Source organism: Nyctereutes procyonoides, unplaced genomic scaffold (assembly GCF_905146905.1).
Source record: "Nyctereutes procyonoides isolate TBG_1078 unplaced genomic scaffold, NYPRO_anot_genome, whole genome shotgun sequence".
Classification (NCBI taxonomy): Eukaryota; Metazoa; Chordata; class Mammalia; order Carnivora; family Canidae; genus Nyctereutes; species Nyctereutes procyonoides.
The window spans coordinates 21326756-21345575 of record NW_026575122.1 but is presented as its reverse complement, the minus strand read 5'-3'; the positions used below and the strand labels follow the sequence as shown (position 1 = coordinate 21345575).

General features: G+C 38.6%; 1 protein-coding gene and 1 non-coding gene across 2 annotated transcripts in view; one reads left to right on the top strand and one right to left on the bottom strand.

Moving 5' to 3' along the window:
- The window catches only part of FREM3 (FRAS1 related extracellular matrix 3), an 82953-nt gene that overhangs the window by 30834 nt on the left and 33299 nt on the right, over nt 1–18820 (bottom strand). Inside the window, 2 exon segments of the mRNA XM_055336448.1 lie at nt 1189–1310; nt 3648–3798. Of these exon segments, the coding sequence (XP_055192423.1) occupies nt 1189–1310; nt 3648–3798 (273 nt within the window).
- On the top strand, nt 8747–8853 carry LOC129517043 (U6 spliceosomal RNA). The gene has a single exon (XR_008665930.1). It is a non-coding gene; the product is annotated as a U6 spliceosomal RNA (small nuclear RNA).

The window sequence follows — 18820 nt, the reverse complement described above, 5'->3', positions numbered from 1 at the left end:
TGTGTCTAAGTGTTGTTATCAACAAAACTGATAAGATATCTTGTTCACTGGGTAATGGGGCAATGTTTTCTACTTTTGTCTGCCAAAACCCAAAGTGTATAGAACAGTATTTCCAGGTTGCATTCAGAGAAAACTGTAACTAAAACTGTAATTGTATAGAATATTCTTTGGGGACAATAAATTTTAGAAAGCTTAAGGTCTAGTTAAAACTGGTTAAACAAAGTTAAACAGGTTTCTTTATAGGAGAGTTCCTTAGAAAGTTTACTATGCCAGCATGAATTATGATGCTTCAAAGGAAAGAAGATATTTGAAACAGTTTCTAGATTTATTTGGTCCATGAAAAGCTTTCTGATCCTGTTGTAGAAATTCTATTATACTACTGTTTTCTGTTATGCAGTTTGGGACATAATAATACAGAGGACTCTCCATGCATTCCTGTGAATTACAAGACTTATGCCCTGGTAGTAAGTCATGCAATTCTAGAGATGCTTAAATTCTTTCAGTTATTGTGAAAATCAGTGTGTCTAATTAAAATTCAAAGATGAATACTAAAACATTCCTTAAGGGAGTATTATTCTCCTTTCACAAAAAGGGGCAGTAAATCGCACAATTATTAGTTAAAACTTCTTTTTTCCCTTTTTAACTTATCTTGGGAGATATTTGCAGTACGAATGAACAAATAAATGAATAAGATGAACCTGTGAATTCAGGAATATGATGCACAACTATAACAGAACTTTGTGGAACACATGCTAAAAGTTGTTTGGTTCCCAGCAGCCACATCTAGGACAAGGGTTATCTAAAGTCCCCCCACCGATGTGGTGGGATGCTCCCAGAAAATGGTGAGAAGATCATTGGCCTGGAATGAGCCTGAGGATCAGCCACCTGTGGGCAAAGCTGCAACATGTATGGAGAGCTAACTATGAGTCTGTAGAGAGCTAAATATGAGGGCTTGTGCATATTTTGGAGGAATGCTGGTTAAGTCATGTCTGTTTCAATCTCTTATATTCCTTTTCAAAAATCCTAAGAGCAAAGGAAAAAATACTGCCTTAAAGTGATTACTTCACTTTAAATCCTAGACGGTATGAACATGTTTGGTGGCTTATGGAGCCTGAGGAGGTATGAATGCTGGAAATGGAGCCAGGAACATGTACTGGTTAATAAGCCATACCAACAGAAACCACATACCATCACCAGGGTCTATAATTTCAACTGTTGCCATTTCTGGAAATTCCAGTGCAGCCATGACAGGGTTCAGCAGAATGATCTGGAAGGTCTCTGAAGCCTCATATTTATTGTCATATAAAGGCCTAATGAAGCAAGAGTACCTATACTTAATCTCTTTGGGTCCCATCATAAGGTGAAGACTCTGCAGTCTTCACACATCGGAATGTGTGAAGTCAAATATCATGACCTGATACCAGCTATTATGACAAACTTTACATAAAATGAAACGAATAGTTCCTTTTGCTCTTCCCTCTGTCTCATTCTCAGAGAATCTGATATTTTGTTAAAGACACCCAAACCTGTAAAGTGTGAAAATAATTTCCAAGATAAGAGAGCTCATGTTGACTTTTCAAAACTGCTGAAGAAAGCTTCCATCGATCCTACTGAGAATGAATGTCCAATATCTAGGAAGAGCCTTGTCTGGCCATATGTTGGAATTAGAGAAGATAAGGAAGAGGGAGTGGTGTTCTACCGAGTTTGGGTAGATGGCACTGCTATATAAATTGAGTAGACACCTGACTATATAATATTTGGAGAGCATTAGCTCTGTGTGAAGTGCTAAGGAAGCAGTGCTGAATTAGGTACAACCACTACTATCCTTGAGAGATTTACAAGGGGAAATAAAAGATTTCAATTCTGTCTGGTGAAAGATAGTTAACATTTACTATGTATTTAATGTGTGCCAGAGACTATGCTAGATTGATTCACGCTCATCTTATTTAAATCCACAAACAAATCTTGAAATGGATATTTTACAGATAAAGAAATTAAAGGTCACGAGAGCATCACAAAAGGGAATATGTATCAGAGCAGAAATTCAAACCCTACAGTTGTTTTGCTTTGTCTTGTTTTCTTCTAGCTCCTGCCTTTTGACTGCTAGCCCCAGCATAGGGTGGGGGTGAGGGGATTAGGAGGGCTTCTGGGAGCACTGAGGAAGGTTCTCTACTGTGGTGTTGATGTGGTTTTAAGTAGTTTTTTTGTAGGACAGATGAGTTGATTATATGTAGCTCACTTAACAACATATATCAGGTGATTGCCACATGCCTCATGCTGTTTTCAGAATTGGGCATAACCCAAGTTGTGATGCCTGCCCTAATGGGACTAGAAATCTACTGGGAAAGACAGACAATGGACAGATGGGCATATGATGCAAGCTTGGGAGGGTCAGTGCTATGAAGAATAATGCAAAGCACATGGATAGCACTGGTGGAGGGACTGGTTCAGATAGAGGCTGGGGACATCTCTCTGGGGAGTTTACAACCATCCATGTGGTTCTGGGCAGTTAAATGAGTTTATTTCTTGAATAGGATATGAAAATACTTTCTGACATAATAACCCAAATCTTGTGCCCATGAGAAATCCCCGAGGTAAAGAATTATAATGACAGAACCCTACAAGAGAAAAGGAGTATATTTCAGCTAAAGTTCCTACAGCAAGTTCTGCTGTGTGTTGACCAAGTAACCTGCAGTGTAAACTGAGGCTAAGGGCCACCCAGAAATAAGAGTGCTCTTTTGCTGACCTTTTCCCCTAGGGGAGCAGTCCTATCCCAGAGCCTCATGCCTAGAGAAAAGACTGGGGAAAGCTTGCCTTTTCTTAATTGCATATCCTCAGCCATAACCTTCTTGGCTTCTATCCAATAGTTTTGATATGTTGGCAGGCCTCTGATTGGGTGCCAAATGTCTGCAAAACTCAGAATGCTCATTTGTAAAATGAAAATAACACACTCCTATCTGTCTTCCCAATAGGTTATGAAAATAAAGGCAAAATGGTCTCTGAAAATTTTGGCAGTTAAAGATGTCATAAAAATCTAATGCATTATTAGAATATTGTTAAATATTAATGATGATAATGACATGTATTATGTGAGTTTTATACATCTGTTTACCCCAAGGAGGCATAGGTCTTTGTAGAACACAGAAAAATTTGATGCTGTACATGTTTTGGAAGAATTTAGAACCTAGTAGCAGGGTGAAAACAATTATGTATAATCAAAAGAAATAGCTACAACAAAACATAATAATATATCATGTACTTACAAATAATTTTTCAAAAGAAATAGAACTAAGGATAATCATGTATCATATGCTTAAAAGCAATTTTAAAAGAAACTGAGTGACTTGGGGATTGTGGTATATGGCTATGAAATGTTTTATTTTTCCTGGCATCTTTTGGGTTGAAAAAGAGAGAAAGACTGTAACCTTCCAGAAGGGTGCAATTAGGAGGAGGAAGATGAAAAGCTGGTGTGTATATTTAAGCCTGTAACTTGTGTGGAGTAAAAACTATGGCACGATTTCACACATTTTTTAGAGGTTCCCCCAAGCGATGTTGTCGATTCTTCTCCAATCTATTCTCTCATAATTATTTTTAAGCCTAATTTTCACATTTCCATTTCCCATTGCCAACAAGCAGTCTAAATTTACTTACTGATAAAGGATGTTTCTTTAAGATACCCTCTGTGTGTGAGGGTTACCTCTAAGAATGTGGAGTCTTTATCTACAATGTAGTACTCTTTCTCCAAAGAAATCCAAGCCCAGTTTAGATGGTAATGTTGGTGTGTTAGCTTATTTCCTTCTGCAATTGATAAGGGTAAAGAAGTTGGATGAAAGTTGCAGAATTAAATGGAAAAATCATCTAATGGTTTGCATTTTGCTTCTAAAGCCAAGGATTTCAAAATATATGCCCCTTTCTTTTATATAGAGAGAAGTGCTTTGCTTTTCTAGAGTGTCATGAGCACTATCTATAAGGCCTGTTCCCCCTGCTTAATGCAGGATTATTCGCCTGGGTCTATTCTTAAAAGGCTTTATACACTAGATTCCGAAGAGCCAAAGGTTGGTAGTCTTAAATTCCACTTATATACAACACTTTCATCCTTTGCTCATTGCTTCCTTTGTTTGCTTCCTCTCACCCCACCTCCTCTCATTTTCTTCCTCTGCCCTCTGTTTATGCCTTTGTATTGTTCATGTATCTGTTTGCCCTCACAACAGGCTGGAGGTTTTCTTTTCTTTTTTTTCTAAGATTTTTATTTATTTATTCATGAGAGACACGTGGAAAGCGGCGGAGACATAGGCAGAGGGAGAAGCAGCCTCCCTACGGGGAGCTGGATGTGGGACTCGATCCCAGGACTCCAGGATCAGGCCCTAAGCCAAAGGCAGACACTCAACCACTGAGCCACCCAGGCGTCCCAGGCTGGAAGTTTCTTAAAGACAGGGCAGAGCCCACATTATATTTCCTTATTTTATCACTGTGAGGCTCTGGTATGGTGTCTTGAACTTAGAATCTTAGTGTTTAAAACTGTCCAAGTGGAGTTCAAGAGACAGTGATATAAGGCTCTATCTGATTTGCTCTTGTCCACACTAGGTCATAGGCTTCTTTGATAATGGCAGCCTAGCCCCATATTGGCACTGTGCAATGTGTGTGGATTGGAAGAAAAAACAGGTCTGCCTCAACTGGGGAGCAGCTGTTACAAATAACCACTAGTAAAAGGATGTTGAAATAGGGCTCTCTGAGTTGCAGCTGATGCACCAGTGTAACAAAGTGAATGTGGGCAGGCTACCATATGCAAAGTTTACAACAGAGAGCTTTACTAGTCAGTTCCACAACTACTAAACCCCTAAATAAGATCAAGCACAGCAAAAAAAAAAAAAGGCAGCATATAGATAAGAAAGGAGGATTTATGAAGAGCACTTTAGAAAAAACTGGTGGGAATCTCTACCAGCACCCAAGATGGGTGTGGCATGGAGTAGGGCTACAGTCTCCCCTCCAGCCTAGAGGGTATGGGCTTCACAAACCTCTTGGAGGGTTGACATGTCCTTCTGTAATTGTAGGTCCATGTGACTAATGCATTCTCCAAAAAGCTTATGTAGCCTTGGCAGGGAAGGGAGAGTAGAGGGGCCAGCATCTGGGACATAATTAGGTATCTACGAAGAGTAGGACAAAGGAAGCATGCATGTGGGCCAGAGGTGGGTCATCTGTCCAACAGAACCTGTTGAGGAGGCAGTGGGATCTCAGCGGAAGGAAGCTAGAAGCTGACAACCAGATTTACTGCAGAAACAGTAAAAGACAAGGAGGTACAGATTCCAGAGTCAGGAATCTTTAAGGAACTCATGAAAACATCAACTAAAGAAAGAGTCACTGTTAAATAGTTGCCATCCAGGGGCCCCAACATCAGATGACAATACTTCCCTTACCAGACTGTGCTCTGCCCCCCATCTCTTCTCTCTCTCTCTCTCTCTGGGGCTAACCCAAGGATCGAAACCTTGTGAGGGAGCGAGGAGAACCATGAGCATGGAAAGGGCAGAAGCTGGCCTCTGCTGTCCTCCATTGTCACAGGTTCTGGCTAATAGCTGCACAAAAGGCTTAACATAGAAGTTCTGAGATTTAGTTACTGCTTGAGGCTGTGAATTCTAATGACCAGATTAACACAGTTTTTGATTTAATATGACTGTTAAGATGTTATTATCTGAGAGTGATTTGAAAAGCTGTGTGACCTGCCCATCCATTGTAGGATGAGGGGAAGAATTCCCTTCTTCCCCAAACCATCACTGGATGGTAAAAGGACATACAGCTAAAATTATAATTTGATTATATAACAAATCGTGCTCAGTTTGGCATCCCAGGAACTCACTGAGGTATAACTGCAGGGTAAATGCTCCTGATGGATTTCACATGTTTATTCTCCATCTATCTTTTCTCTCTTTAGAGATAACATTATTAATATTATTGTGGATATTCTAATAAATGCAAGAAAACATAAGACAAATATACCAGAAATCCTTTCATGTTATTAAAAAGTAAGATATTGGTCTTGTTTCTAGTTTGAAACCACTTTAATTATTCAAGTATATAGTTTTTTGGATTTTGAAATTATGAGTCAAAATAACAGTCTATGTTTACTTATTCTTTTTCAAAGTTCTTTCATTTAATCTTCATTTTATTCTGACTACCACACTACAGAGTAGGACAAATATGAGTCTCCTTGTAAATCTAGGCAAACAGTTTCAGAACAATGAAGTGACTTGACCAGGTTTATGCAGGGTAGTGGCAAGGTCTGGGTCTTGTGTGGACTGTAAGTCTCTAATCCAGTGCTCTGTTTTTGACTGACCTGCTGCTCCTATGATCAATGCTCCTGGATCAGTGCAACTCAAATACTGCAAAAGGGAACTGGGCAAAATCTATTCCAAACAAGACCATTTGGATCAAGACATGTATGATAAAAAAGAATCAGGAATTAGAGGCAAAAACATTTTCACATCCCATATGTACATAGTATGAATTTCTCAAAAAAAAAAAGTGGGCCTAAGTACACACGGCTGTGGCCTTGCTGGAATGTGAGGTTGAGGAGGAAGGCAGTTCTCAGAGAAGAGGGCTCAGAGATCTAGAGATATCTAAACGGTATTTAACTTTAATATTAGGATGCAAAAACTAGGTGAAAATAGAGAGGGCCCCTTTTATATTCTTGTCTCCAGTAATTCTTCTGTACTTGGATTCCTAAAATAAAATGCGTAGATAATACAAAGAAGCAGCTAGGTGGCATAGAAATAGCAGGGACTTTGAATATAGTATCTGCTACTAATTAGCTATATGAACTCGGAAAAAGTTACCAAACACCTTTGAATTTTAGATTCCTTGACTGTTAAATGAGCATGATAACAATAACAATGACATGAATAATATCATTCTCGCAGAGTTGTAAGGATTACCCTGGATAGAGAAGGTGGAAATGAGTTGCACGATGCCTGCCACTCAGGAAACGGGTCACATTAAGGTTGTATTATCATCGATGCACACATTTTAATGGAGAGACAGGAGAAAATAAATACAAATCAGTATTTTTAATGCATAATGCATAAATCAATTAGGTACAGAGGACCATTTACTAGCTCATTTACACATCCCATAAATAATTAAATTCTGGCCAATCAGCAGATACAGTGCTAAGCACTGTGATAGGTGTTGTGGATCAAAAACATGCAAGTGATAAAGTTTATTTGTACACCAGGACCCACAAAATGGAGGCCCCCCAGTGGCCCAGTCCACGTCACAAGTCAAAACCAAGGTTGGCCTGTGTTTACCTGAAACACCTGTCAAGGAAACCCAACATACACCAATCATAAGCCTTCAGCTCAACTATAGCTAATTTACTTTACTCTAGAAAATAGAACCTACCAGCCTTATAAGGAAATCTCCAACCTCCTAGCCAATCATACTCTGTTTCTGAGTTGCCTCTTCTAAAAGCTCTGTGAGACTTGCTCTTGTCCCACATCCCTTGGGAACGGTGCTCCACTGCTTTCAAGGCAGTTTCACCCAGTCCATGAATTGCTTTCCCTTGAATAAACTATATCAAACTGGTTGCTCAGTTGTATTATTTTTGTTATTTGACACAAGGTATAATTTCTTCAAAGAGGATGTGGACAGATTTGATGTGTCAAATCAAACAGAGGTAGAAAGGGCTTAAGCACCTGGGCAGTGATAGTGGAAATGAAAGAATAGTTTAGAGAGAAATAAAGGAGCATCGACAGGTTTGGGGGATGAGAAGCCAGCACGCTGGAGGAGAGCCATTAGAGATGACTCAGAGCTCAAGTCAGGCAGCTGGAGGAATTGTCCAGTATGAGCAGATACAGAGAAGTCAGGAGGGAAGACAGCTTGTGAGTTTTAATTTCAGATTTGGCTTTGAAAGTTTGGTAAGAAGTCCAAGTTCATCAGCTATTTGGATATGTCGATGTATGGGAAAAAGTTTTTGGGGAGTTACAAAGGTGAGAAATGTATATTTGGGTGTTTCTGAAAGGGAGTTTTAAAGCCTAGGCTTTTCTTTTTAAAGATTTTATTTATTTATTCATGAGAGACACAGAGAGAGGCAAAGACTATAGGGAGCCTGATGTAGGACTTGATCCCAGGTCCCCGGGTTCATGGCCTGAGCCGAATGCAGATGCTCAACCACTGAGCCACCCAGGTGCCCTAAAGCTCAATTTTTAAAATTGTAACAATAGAGAGCTAAATAGATATTATATAATCTCTGTATTTTGTCAGGCACTGCCTCTCAAAGGACCTATGCACTTGTGGAAGTGGACAAAACCAGAACATTAGGCATTTACATTTTCACGATCATTTCTCTTGGGTTAAGGAAAAAAAAAAAGGAAATATACACTGAGTGTTTTACTATATTCAGGAAGATTTAATTTTGATGTAACTTATTTACCATTCTAGTTTCTGATATAATTTCTTCTTTTAAAAACAATAATTAAAAAAAATAAAAACAATAATTTAAAAATAAAGAAACCCTTAAAATAAAAAAGATTATATTGCTAAAGACAATTTTGAAAATACACCTAATGGGGACACCTGGGTGGCTCAGCAGTTGAGCATCTGCCTTCCACTCAGGGCGTGATCCTGGTCCGGGGATTGAGACCCACAGTGGGATCCCAGCGAGGAGCCTGCTTCTCCCTCTGTCTGTGTCTCTGCCTCTCTCTCTCTCTGTGTCTGTCATGAATAAATAAATAATTTTTTTTTAAAGCTGACTCTTGTGCTCACTTCAGAAACACATATACTAAAATTGGAAAGATACAGAGAAGATTGGCATGGCCCCTGTGCCAGGATGGTACATAAATTCATGAAGTGTTCCATAGTACAATAAATAAATAAATAATAAATGCTGACTCTCAAATGAGTAAAATACAGTACTGAATGATAAGGTAGCCACTATTGTCAAATGGTAATGGCTTATGGCCTTGAACTTCAAAAAAAGATTTAATTGACTAGGATATCTGATCTTAAATATTTAATAATTACTCAATGAAAATCTAGTACTCTTCTTATGTTTTTTATTACTCCGTGACATTTGCAAATAGCTTCATCATCATAAGCATTTAGCTTCTACAGCTACCAGCTTTAAAATGTATCTGAATTTCTTATGCACCGCATCATAATACCTCTATCGTCACATAGTGTTCGTTAATATCATTTGTCTGTGGAAGACACTTCACAGTGCCCCATTATGATGGAATGGGTACCCTGAATTGAGGCATGCCGTGTACAACTAAGCTGCATGTCCAGGATATAAATATAATAAATACAATGTATTCTCCCATTTAGAGTTATAATTTCAGGGAAAAGAAAGTAACTTCAGATAGAAGAATTAGCAAAATTAGATAAGGCAAAAGTGCAACTGAATGTCAGACAGATTTCCATTTTCTTCCCCTAGCTCTCTTTAGTGTCCCTGGGGCTGTGGGTAGTCATTTGAAAAATGTGTTTTGTCGGGTGAGATGCACCACATCCCCTGCTTACAACAGGAAATTATTCCACCTCCATTTCTTTTGCATAATTCACTTTTATTCAATAATTCTATGGGCCTGACTGATTCTGATTCTTCCTTCAATGCTTCAGGGTGCAACCACCCACAAGCCAAAGCTGGGAAGGAGAGATGGAGTCTCCAACACATAGGTGCATATCCATTCTCTTCTTGAGGCACAACAGGTAGTTTGGTGAACCACACAGCAGGTTTTTCATAAAAGTAGGGGGAGTAGAGAAGAGCAAACAGATGAGATAGTGGCAGTCATTTATCTTCTTGAATTCTTTTTTTTTCTTCCTTGATTTGAGAGAGAGAGAGAAAGAGAGAGGGACAGAGGAAGAGAATGTGAGGTGGGCAGGGGCAGAAGGAGAAGGAGAGAAACAGACTCTTGCTGAGCAGGGGGCCCGATGCAGGGCTGGATCCCAGGACCCTGAGATCATGACCTGAGCCAAAGGCAAACACTTAACCAACTGGAGCCACTCAGGGGCCCCTCCTTGTGTTCTTCTAAGCTACGGTAATGTCACCTCCTGGACTGTGTTTCCTGTCCATTTCTGTAATCTTTGGAAATGTTGGGAGAGGTGGGCAGGAAAGGCAGCAGGGGTTGGCAGGTGCAATGCAGTTTGAAAGTAGTGTTTGGTGTATTCTTTTTGGAGATGTCTCCAGACTGTCTTGATGATATATTTGGCTCTCCATTTTGAAGGATAAAAACCCAATATGTTACTGCTTTGAATAACAATACAGGTTTTCTGTGCCCTTTCTTGCCTTCCTAAAATAGAGTTCTTCAATATTAGCACAGTGGAGGGAGTGAGAAAAAATAAAGACCAGAAGCTTTTTAAAGATTCTTTTGCATGCCTCAATAGGGGCACCACATCCTGCTCTTGACACAAAACAAAACTACCCAAAATATTCTCAAAGCAAGATTTTAGAGAATTAAAAAAGGGGGGGATAAGACTGCATTTGCAGAGGTTTCCAACTACTAGGAAAGTAAAAGTATACTGATTGTATGATCACATGCAATGGCCATTTCTCTTTGGGATTTGGAGATCCACATGGCTTAACTGGAAGGGAGAAAACATGGTGCCTTCTTCTTTTTCAAGACTGTATAGGATTCAAGGAAGATGTTGAAGCAAACTCTTCCTCCCAGAGAATGGAATGGAATGGAACGGAACAGAATGGAATGGAATGGAATGGAAATAGAATGCAATGCACTATATAGGGCAAATTCCTCTTTGGAGATCAGAATAATCATTCTCAATTTTGGATATGATCTAGGTAGAGCCAAAGAAAACAACTGGGTCCTTGTCAGAACCTTATTATTCTTCTCTCCCATGAGGGGTGGAATTAGAAGTTTTCTGAGTTCCTTCCAGGTTTAACATTCCATAATGCTTTCTGCCCCCCTTGGCAGGTGGCACTGTCACAGCAACAAAGAAAACATATAAATTTATTATGCCCCAGTTTGGAAAAATAATGTTACTCAGCGTATGTTGGTATATAAACTTGATAAATGAAGTATGAACTTTAAGCTTTCAAGAGGCATATGTGAGGAGGATAAGTTCTTGGGAAGGCACACAAACTGGGTACAGCACTTCCCAAGGTGTGATTGTAGCCCCATCTGCATATTATAATCAAATCTTTTTCCATACTTGTGATGTCATGTGAAATTCCAATGCTTACCACCACCTTGAAGAGTGGAAGTGGGCATACTTGACATTCGACAAGTAGAGTCCCTGAGGGTCAGTAGCTGTGCCTCACTCAAGGTCACAGAGCTAGTCAATACATTGAAAAATGTGCAAAGCCCTCCATGATCTGGATCCTTTCTACCTCCTCATCAGCTCCTACCTCTCTTGCTGTCTTTGGAGTCTATGAGAGATTGTTCTAAGTTATATGCAGGTTGTGAAGCTAACAGTGTGGCTTCCCAGCTCTGAAAACACGCATTCCTCAAAGCTCAGTTGAAACTTTGCTACTTGGAACAACTTCCCTGAGTGATGGCTCATCTCTGCCACTCATGCACATAACTTCTTGCTAGTGGCACTCACAGTTCTGCAGTGAATTGTCTCTATGTCTGGTTCTCTTCCCTTATCGGTAGCTGCTTTTCACCGTGGAGTCCCTAACACTTGGCACAGAGTCTAGAAATTACAGAGGCTTGATAAATACCTGTTGAATGACTGAATGTCTCCTGGAGAAAAGCTGACCTAAATAGAGATTTAAAGACTAGAAGGAGCACTGCTAATAATTTAGCCTATGTACAATCTGTAAATAATATATTACCTTGCTTAATAAGAATGTAGATAATGGTTTTTAAAAATCTAGTGATAGGGATCCCCGGGTGGCGCAGCAGTTTGGTGCCTGCCTTTGGCCCAGGGCGCGATCCTGGAGACCCAGGATCGAATCCCACGTCGGGCTCCCGGTGCATGGAGCCTGCTTCTCCCTCTGCCTGTGTCTCTGCTTCTCTCTCTCTCTCTCTCTCTCTCTGTGACTATCATAAATAAATAAAAACTAAAAAAAATTAAAAAAAAATCTAGTGATAACATAGTATATATATATGTAGTTTTATTCTAGTTAGAAAGGGAGCCAGAACCTGCACTCTAGGTTCTTATACTCTTAGCTAGAGTCTCTTCTACAAAATACCGTGTGTACAGGTGGTGAACTGATCTTTAAGTTTGAGGGTCTAGCTCTAGAGAAACCTTTATAAAATAATAAAAGTATTATTTTACATTTCCATAGTACAGATTATTTAACTTTCCCCCCACAGTTCAGTGTCCTGCTCATGTTCTAGAAACTGACATAACACTAGGCATATAAGTTTGTACTTGATTAGCATTAGAAGTGAGATAGTATAATAAAAATTATACATGTATATACAATGAAAAGGAATATTTCCTGAAAAACCATAGTGCACTCTATACCTTAGGGGGACATGATCATAGCCGGGGCAAGGCCCTACAGTTTCTTACACATATCTTACAGAACACATCTTCCAGGGGGTCTACTCTAATGTTGGTGACTAGCACCTCTGAAATAATGGGTGTGAGAGCTCAAATCACTCATTCTCCTACAAAGAAAGAGATAAATGTCACATCCCCATCCTGGCTTATGTCCACAGTTATCTCAAAGGAGGTGTAAGACTGTTCCAAAAGCAATTTGGTCCGTAAGAGTTGGGAAGGAAGCAGCCACATGAAAAAAGTGTCAAAAGGAAGCTTTGTGACGGCATAAAAATAAAGTTGTACTTGTCACAGCCCAGATTATAGGGCCAAGTGTATTCATTCACTCTTGTAAGTGGGTTTGGCGAAACCCTGGAACCATCTAAGCTCTAAATAAATGGGGAATGACCTCTCATAGAGTTCTTCTTGAAGTCTGACAAGACAATAATTAGAGAGGAAAGTTTGGAAGTTAAGGTAAACCACAGCCTGTCTCTGTGTCATCTGCATCATTAGTCCAGGCATTATAAAAATGGGCAAGCCAGGGAGCCAACAGATGTCATTAGCCCAGTTCTTGGCAAGCACTTATCAGGCAAAGAATAGATGCTGAGTTTTTCCCTGGGGAGGATTTCATTTGTCAGCAATTCCTTTCTGCCAGACCGCAAATCAACAATTGCTAGATAAATGAAATGCTTCCACTCAATTTACAAACTCCTGGGTAAAGTATTTATTTTCTAGAAATAAAAATGCCTTTTTTATAGCACAAGCTATAAGCACTTCCAGTGGGTACCACTGAAGCAACAAATGCCAGATCCGTAAGTCTTATAGACCCTTATGGAAACTGGAAGTGGCTCTGTTAGGCATCATGTTCAATGATGCTATAGATTCACAGGATAAAAAATGGCAGAATAGACAGACCCAACCCACTGCTGTAGTAATGGTGAGGGAAATTCAGTGTAACAATCGCTTAAGATATATTTTACAAAAACAAAATTTGTTTTGAAGACTTTGGATTACATATTTTTTTTGAATTATGCTGCTGTATAATTTGACATTGAATACAATTATATATAATCATCAGAAGGCATTCAAAAGCGGAAAGAAATGTGACTAGGGCCTAACACAGAATTGTCTAGGCTTTCCGTTTCTCTGAGTCTCCTTCACATTTGTTCCTCCCCACTGTGTGCATGTGCTTGTTTGGTCAAAGACCCTCCTTGCTTCTTTCATCTTGGTCTTCCCACATATCTGCCTCTCCTGTATTTCTATTTTGTCTTTGTGTTTGCATGAGCTCTTTCCAGCTCCTGGAAGACGAGTTAGTATTTGTATACACTATATCGAAAAAATTTAAAACATAAGGAATGAGGATTGCATAAGCAGCATCTACCAAGCAGTTTCTCAATTTATTCTTTGCCTATTCCATACCAAATGGAATCCAATCTAGTAGCTCCCTTGAGGTTTGTGATAAAATCTCAAGATAAGGCTTCACTTCCATATCTTTCATCAAACATGCTGAAATATGAAAATGGGTATAAAACTAATAAAAATTTTTTAAAATATGGGTACAATCTCTGAGGTCATTTCTGGTCTTCCAGTATATGATTCTAAGTGGCAATAATAAGACTGACAATAGTTTTTACAATTTTGCTCTTTTAAAAATGTTAAGATGAAAGCTCAATCTACAAGGCATATCAATTCCTTTAAAAGTATTCTAGAGGCAAGCATCTTCCAACATGTCCTTTTAATCATATTTAGATGTTTGGACCCCATCTTCCTGTTTGGTTTTCTTATTTTAATCCAGTGAGATGCATTTAGCACACAGCCATTGTGATATGAATTCTATGGGAAGAGTTTTTCCCTTTCCCTGTGACAGACATGAACCATTTTAATCTACTTAATTTGCCCAAAGAGCTTTTATGAAGCTTTAAACTCAGATCCTTCAAAAAGACAACATTAATAGGTGGAAAAGAAAAATCTATGGTTATAAAACTGACTGAAACTTTACAACTGCTTGAAAATGCAAGGAAAGATTAGAGATGAAACACAAAGGTTTAAGAGTGTTTTTACATAAAGTATACCTAAATCCAGTTAGTTAACATGCAGTGTTATATTAATTCCAGGTATATACTAGAGTGACTCAATAATTCCATATATCACCTGGTGCTCATGACAAGTGCCTTCCTTAATCTCCATCACCTAGTTCACCTGTCCCCCATCCACCTCTCCTCTGGTAGCCATCAGTTTGTTCTCTACAGATAAGAGTCTGTTTCTTGATTTGTGTCTCCCTCTCTCTTTTTTTTTTCCTGTTTGCTTGTTTTATTTCTTAAATTTCACATATAAGTGAGGTTATATGGTACTTGTCTTTCTCTGACTGACTTATTTCACTTAGCATTATAAATCTCTAGCTCCATCCATGTCATTGCAAATGAATACCTATTATTTTCATTACACTGCCAAATTAAATTTGCCAGCCCTTTATTTAGGAATCCAACATCTACATTCTTTTTTTTCCCCTATCTTAAAAAAAATTAAATTCAATTAATTAACATATAATGTACTATTAGTTTCAGAGGTAGAGGCCAGTGATTCATCAGACTTACACAATACCCGGTTCTCATTACGTCACTTAATGTTTATCACCCAGTTACCCTATCCCCTCACCTCTCTCTCCTGCAGTAACCCTCAGTTTGTTTCCTATGACTAAGAGTTTCTTATGGTGTGTCTCTTGCTTTGATTTTGTCTTGTTTTATTTTTTTCCTCTCTTCCCCTATGATCCTCTGTTTTGTTTCTTAAATTCCACATATGAGTGAAATCATATGATAATTGTCTTTCTGTGACTGATTTCCCTTCATATTATTGCAAGTGGGAAGATTTCATTTTTTGATGGCTGAGTAGTATTCCATTGTATGTATATGTATACCACATCTTCTTTATTCATTTATCTGTTGATGGACATCTGGGCTTTTTCCATAGTTTTCCTGTTATAAACATTGGGGTGCACGTACCCTCAGATCATTACATTTGTATCTTTGGGGTACATTCCTAGTAGAGCAATTATCGAGTCATAGGGTAGCTCTATTTTCAACTTTCTGAGGAACCTCCATACTGTTTTCTAGTATGGAAACACCAGCTTGCATTCCCATCAGCGGTGCAAGAGGGTCCCCCTTTTTCTGCATCCTCGCCAACATCTGTGATTTCTTGACTTGTTAATTTTAGCCATTTTGATTGGTGTGAGGTGGTATCTCATTGTGGTTTTATTTTGTATTTCCCTGATGCCGAGTGATGCTGAGCATTTTCTCATGTGTCAGCCATTTGTACATCTTTGGAGAAATGTCTGTTCATGTCTTCTGCCCATTTCTTGATTGGATAATTTGTTCTTTGGGTGTTGAGTTTAATAAGTTCTTTACATATCTTGGATACTAGCCCTTTACCTGATATGTCATTTGCAAATATCCTCTCCCATTCGGTCGGTTGTCTTTTGGTTTTGTCAACTTCTTCCTTTGCTGTACAAAAGCTTTTTATCTTGATGAAGTCCCAATAGTTCATTTTTGCCTTTATTTCCCTTGTCTTTGGAGACGTGTCTGACAAGAAGTTGTTGTGGCTGAAGTCACAGAGGTTGCTGCCTGTGTTCTACTCTAGGATTTTGATGGATTCCTGTCTCACATTTAGGTCTTTTATCCATTTTGAGTCTATTTTTGTCTATGCTGTAAGGAAATGGTCCAGTTTCATTCTTCTGCATGTGGCTGCCCAATTTTTCCAACACCATTTGTTGAAGAGATGTTTTTTTTTTTCCATTGGATATTCTTTCATGCTTTGTCAAAGATTAGTTGGCCATAGAGTTGAGGGTTCATTTCTGGGTTCTCTATTTTGTCCCACTGATCTATGGAAACATGACTAATTTTTGTATGTTAATTTTGTATTGTGCTACTTTAATGAACTTATTGATTATACATAATGGATTTCTTGGTTGAATCTTTAGGATATTCTATATTATAAAATCATGTCATCTGAAAATAGAGACAATTTTACTTCTTCCTTTCCAATTCTGTTCTTTCTTTTTTTACCTGATTGCTCTAACTAGCACTTCCATTACTTTGTTGAATAGGAATGGTGAGAATGGACACCCTTGTTTTATTCCCGATCTTAGAAGAAAAACTTTCACCTTTTCATCATTGATGTTAGCTATGGCTTAGTTATATATGGCCTTTATTATGTTGAGATATGTTCTGTTTTGTGTAATATTTTAAGACTATCACGAATAGATGTTGGATTTTGTCAAATGCTTTTTCTGCATCTATTGAGTTGATCAAATGATTCTTTTCTTTCATTCTATTAATGTGATATATCACATTGATTGACTTGTGTATGTTGAACTACCCTTGCATCCTCAGGATAAATCCCACTATATCATGGTGTGGGGTCCTTTAGTGTACTGCTGAATTTGGGTTGCTAGGATTTTACTGCATCTATATGTAGACATTGGCCTCTAGTTTTCTTTTCTAGGTGTCATTTTCTCTTATCACACTTTTGAGGATAGGTAGGCCTTCCTGGAAGAATTGAAGACTCTCCTCACTTTATATTTATTATGAGGCTTTTTATCATGGCTTAGAGTACCTACATTAGAAGCTGTATACAAATCTTTCTCTCACCTTGTCTGTCACTGCATATGAAACTATATACACAGTACACAGTTCATATATGAGCCTCCATGTACTTGCTATAATGGTACTAGATAGCAGAATTGATCCAGTTTATTTACTGGCCAATCAGAGTTCTGTTTTCACACTGGTTAGCATCTTTTGTTGCTTTTGGGGGAAAGTGTTAGGACAAGTTCATGACTTGCATAAAATTTAGAGCAAAACAACTGGTTGTTCAAATTGAACAAACCAATCTATGGCATCTATTTTCATAGCTTAGGCTTAGCAAAACAGGAAGCTGGTTGGGGGTATCCTGTACATATTAGTTATGCTCTTTCTATCCTTGTTTCTAATTATTGCTGTTGTCATGGCAATTGTTAACAAAATCATAAATGCTGTTGCATAGTTACTATTCCAATTGTTCATACCTTTGATGGTTATAGAGCAAAAGGGGTCTGAAGGGACTCTGATAAAAATTGTGATGTTGCATAAAATTAGCCCTCCTCCTCAAAAAGTGGTATACACCTGGAAATCTGATAATTAGCATATCCTTCTGTAGTCACCATATTTTGTCTGGATAGATGAAAATCAACAGGAAGGACTATAAGTGAGCTTTGTACTTGTAGCAGCTCTTACCCAGGAGATATCAAAAGTTGATGCTGCATCTCCCATAGTTGGTTCTAACCAGCCATAACTGATAAACTGCTATGAATTTAAAGCACTCACTAGCTAAAGATCATCAATGACTGGTATGCTAGTCTTCCATGGTCAATGAACTATGGGACTTGTTTTAATCAGTTATATCAGTTCTGTGGAATCATTTCACCTTCTCCTGTATGTAGGCTTTGGTTCTTAATTAGCACACAATGAACTTCTTTCCGGGTCTGACTCTTCATTTTCAGTGAACCACTCTGAATTTCCTCACTGATGTGTATTTCCTTGCCTAGCAACTCAGTAAACTCAGTCCTCATTTATTTGACTACTGCAGTGGTTTCAGTATTTCTTTTATTTTTTCACTTTTCATTTTTTTAAGATTTTGTTTATTTATTTATTTGAGAGAGAGAGAGAGAGAGAGAGAGAGAGAAAACAAGCATGGGGGACAGGCAGAGGGAGAAGCAGACTCCTCACTGAGCAGGAAGCCTGATGCAGGGCTCAATCCCAGAACCCCAGGATCATGACCTGAGCCAAAGGCAGATGCCTAACTGACTGAGTCACCCAGGCACTGTAAGTATTTCTTTCAATAATATTCATATGTTTCTATTATATTACTCAGTATTTATCTAGGCGTTTTTTTTTTTGTTTTTTTTTTTTGGCCAGGTAAGTAATATATCTCTACAGTTTTTTTTTTAAATTTTTTTTATTTACTTATGATAGTCACAGAGAGAGAGAGAGAGAGAGAGAGAGGCAGAGACACAGGCAGAGGGAGGAGCAGGCTCCATGCAGGGAGTCCGATGTGGGACTCAATCCCAGATCTCCAGGATCACACCCCGGGCTGCAGGTGGCACTAAACCACTGTGCCACCGGGGCTGCTCCATCTATTTCTTTTATTAACGAGTTCATTGGACCCTCAAAGAACTGGTTTCTATATTAATTAGAATTGTGAGCACCCAATAAGGACATCAGAAAACTCTTTGACCTCTGAGAAAGAAATAAAAGCCATCCTAAAATCATCTGCTTCTCTCTATACTTCTTAGAAAATAAAGGAAGAAAGGAAGGAACAGATGGCATAGGGCAAAGGAATCTGTTAAGCACTAACT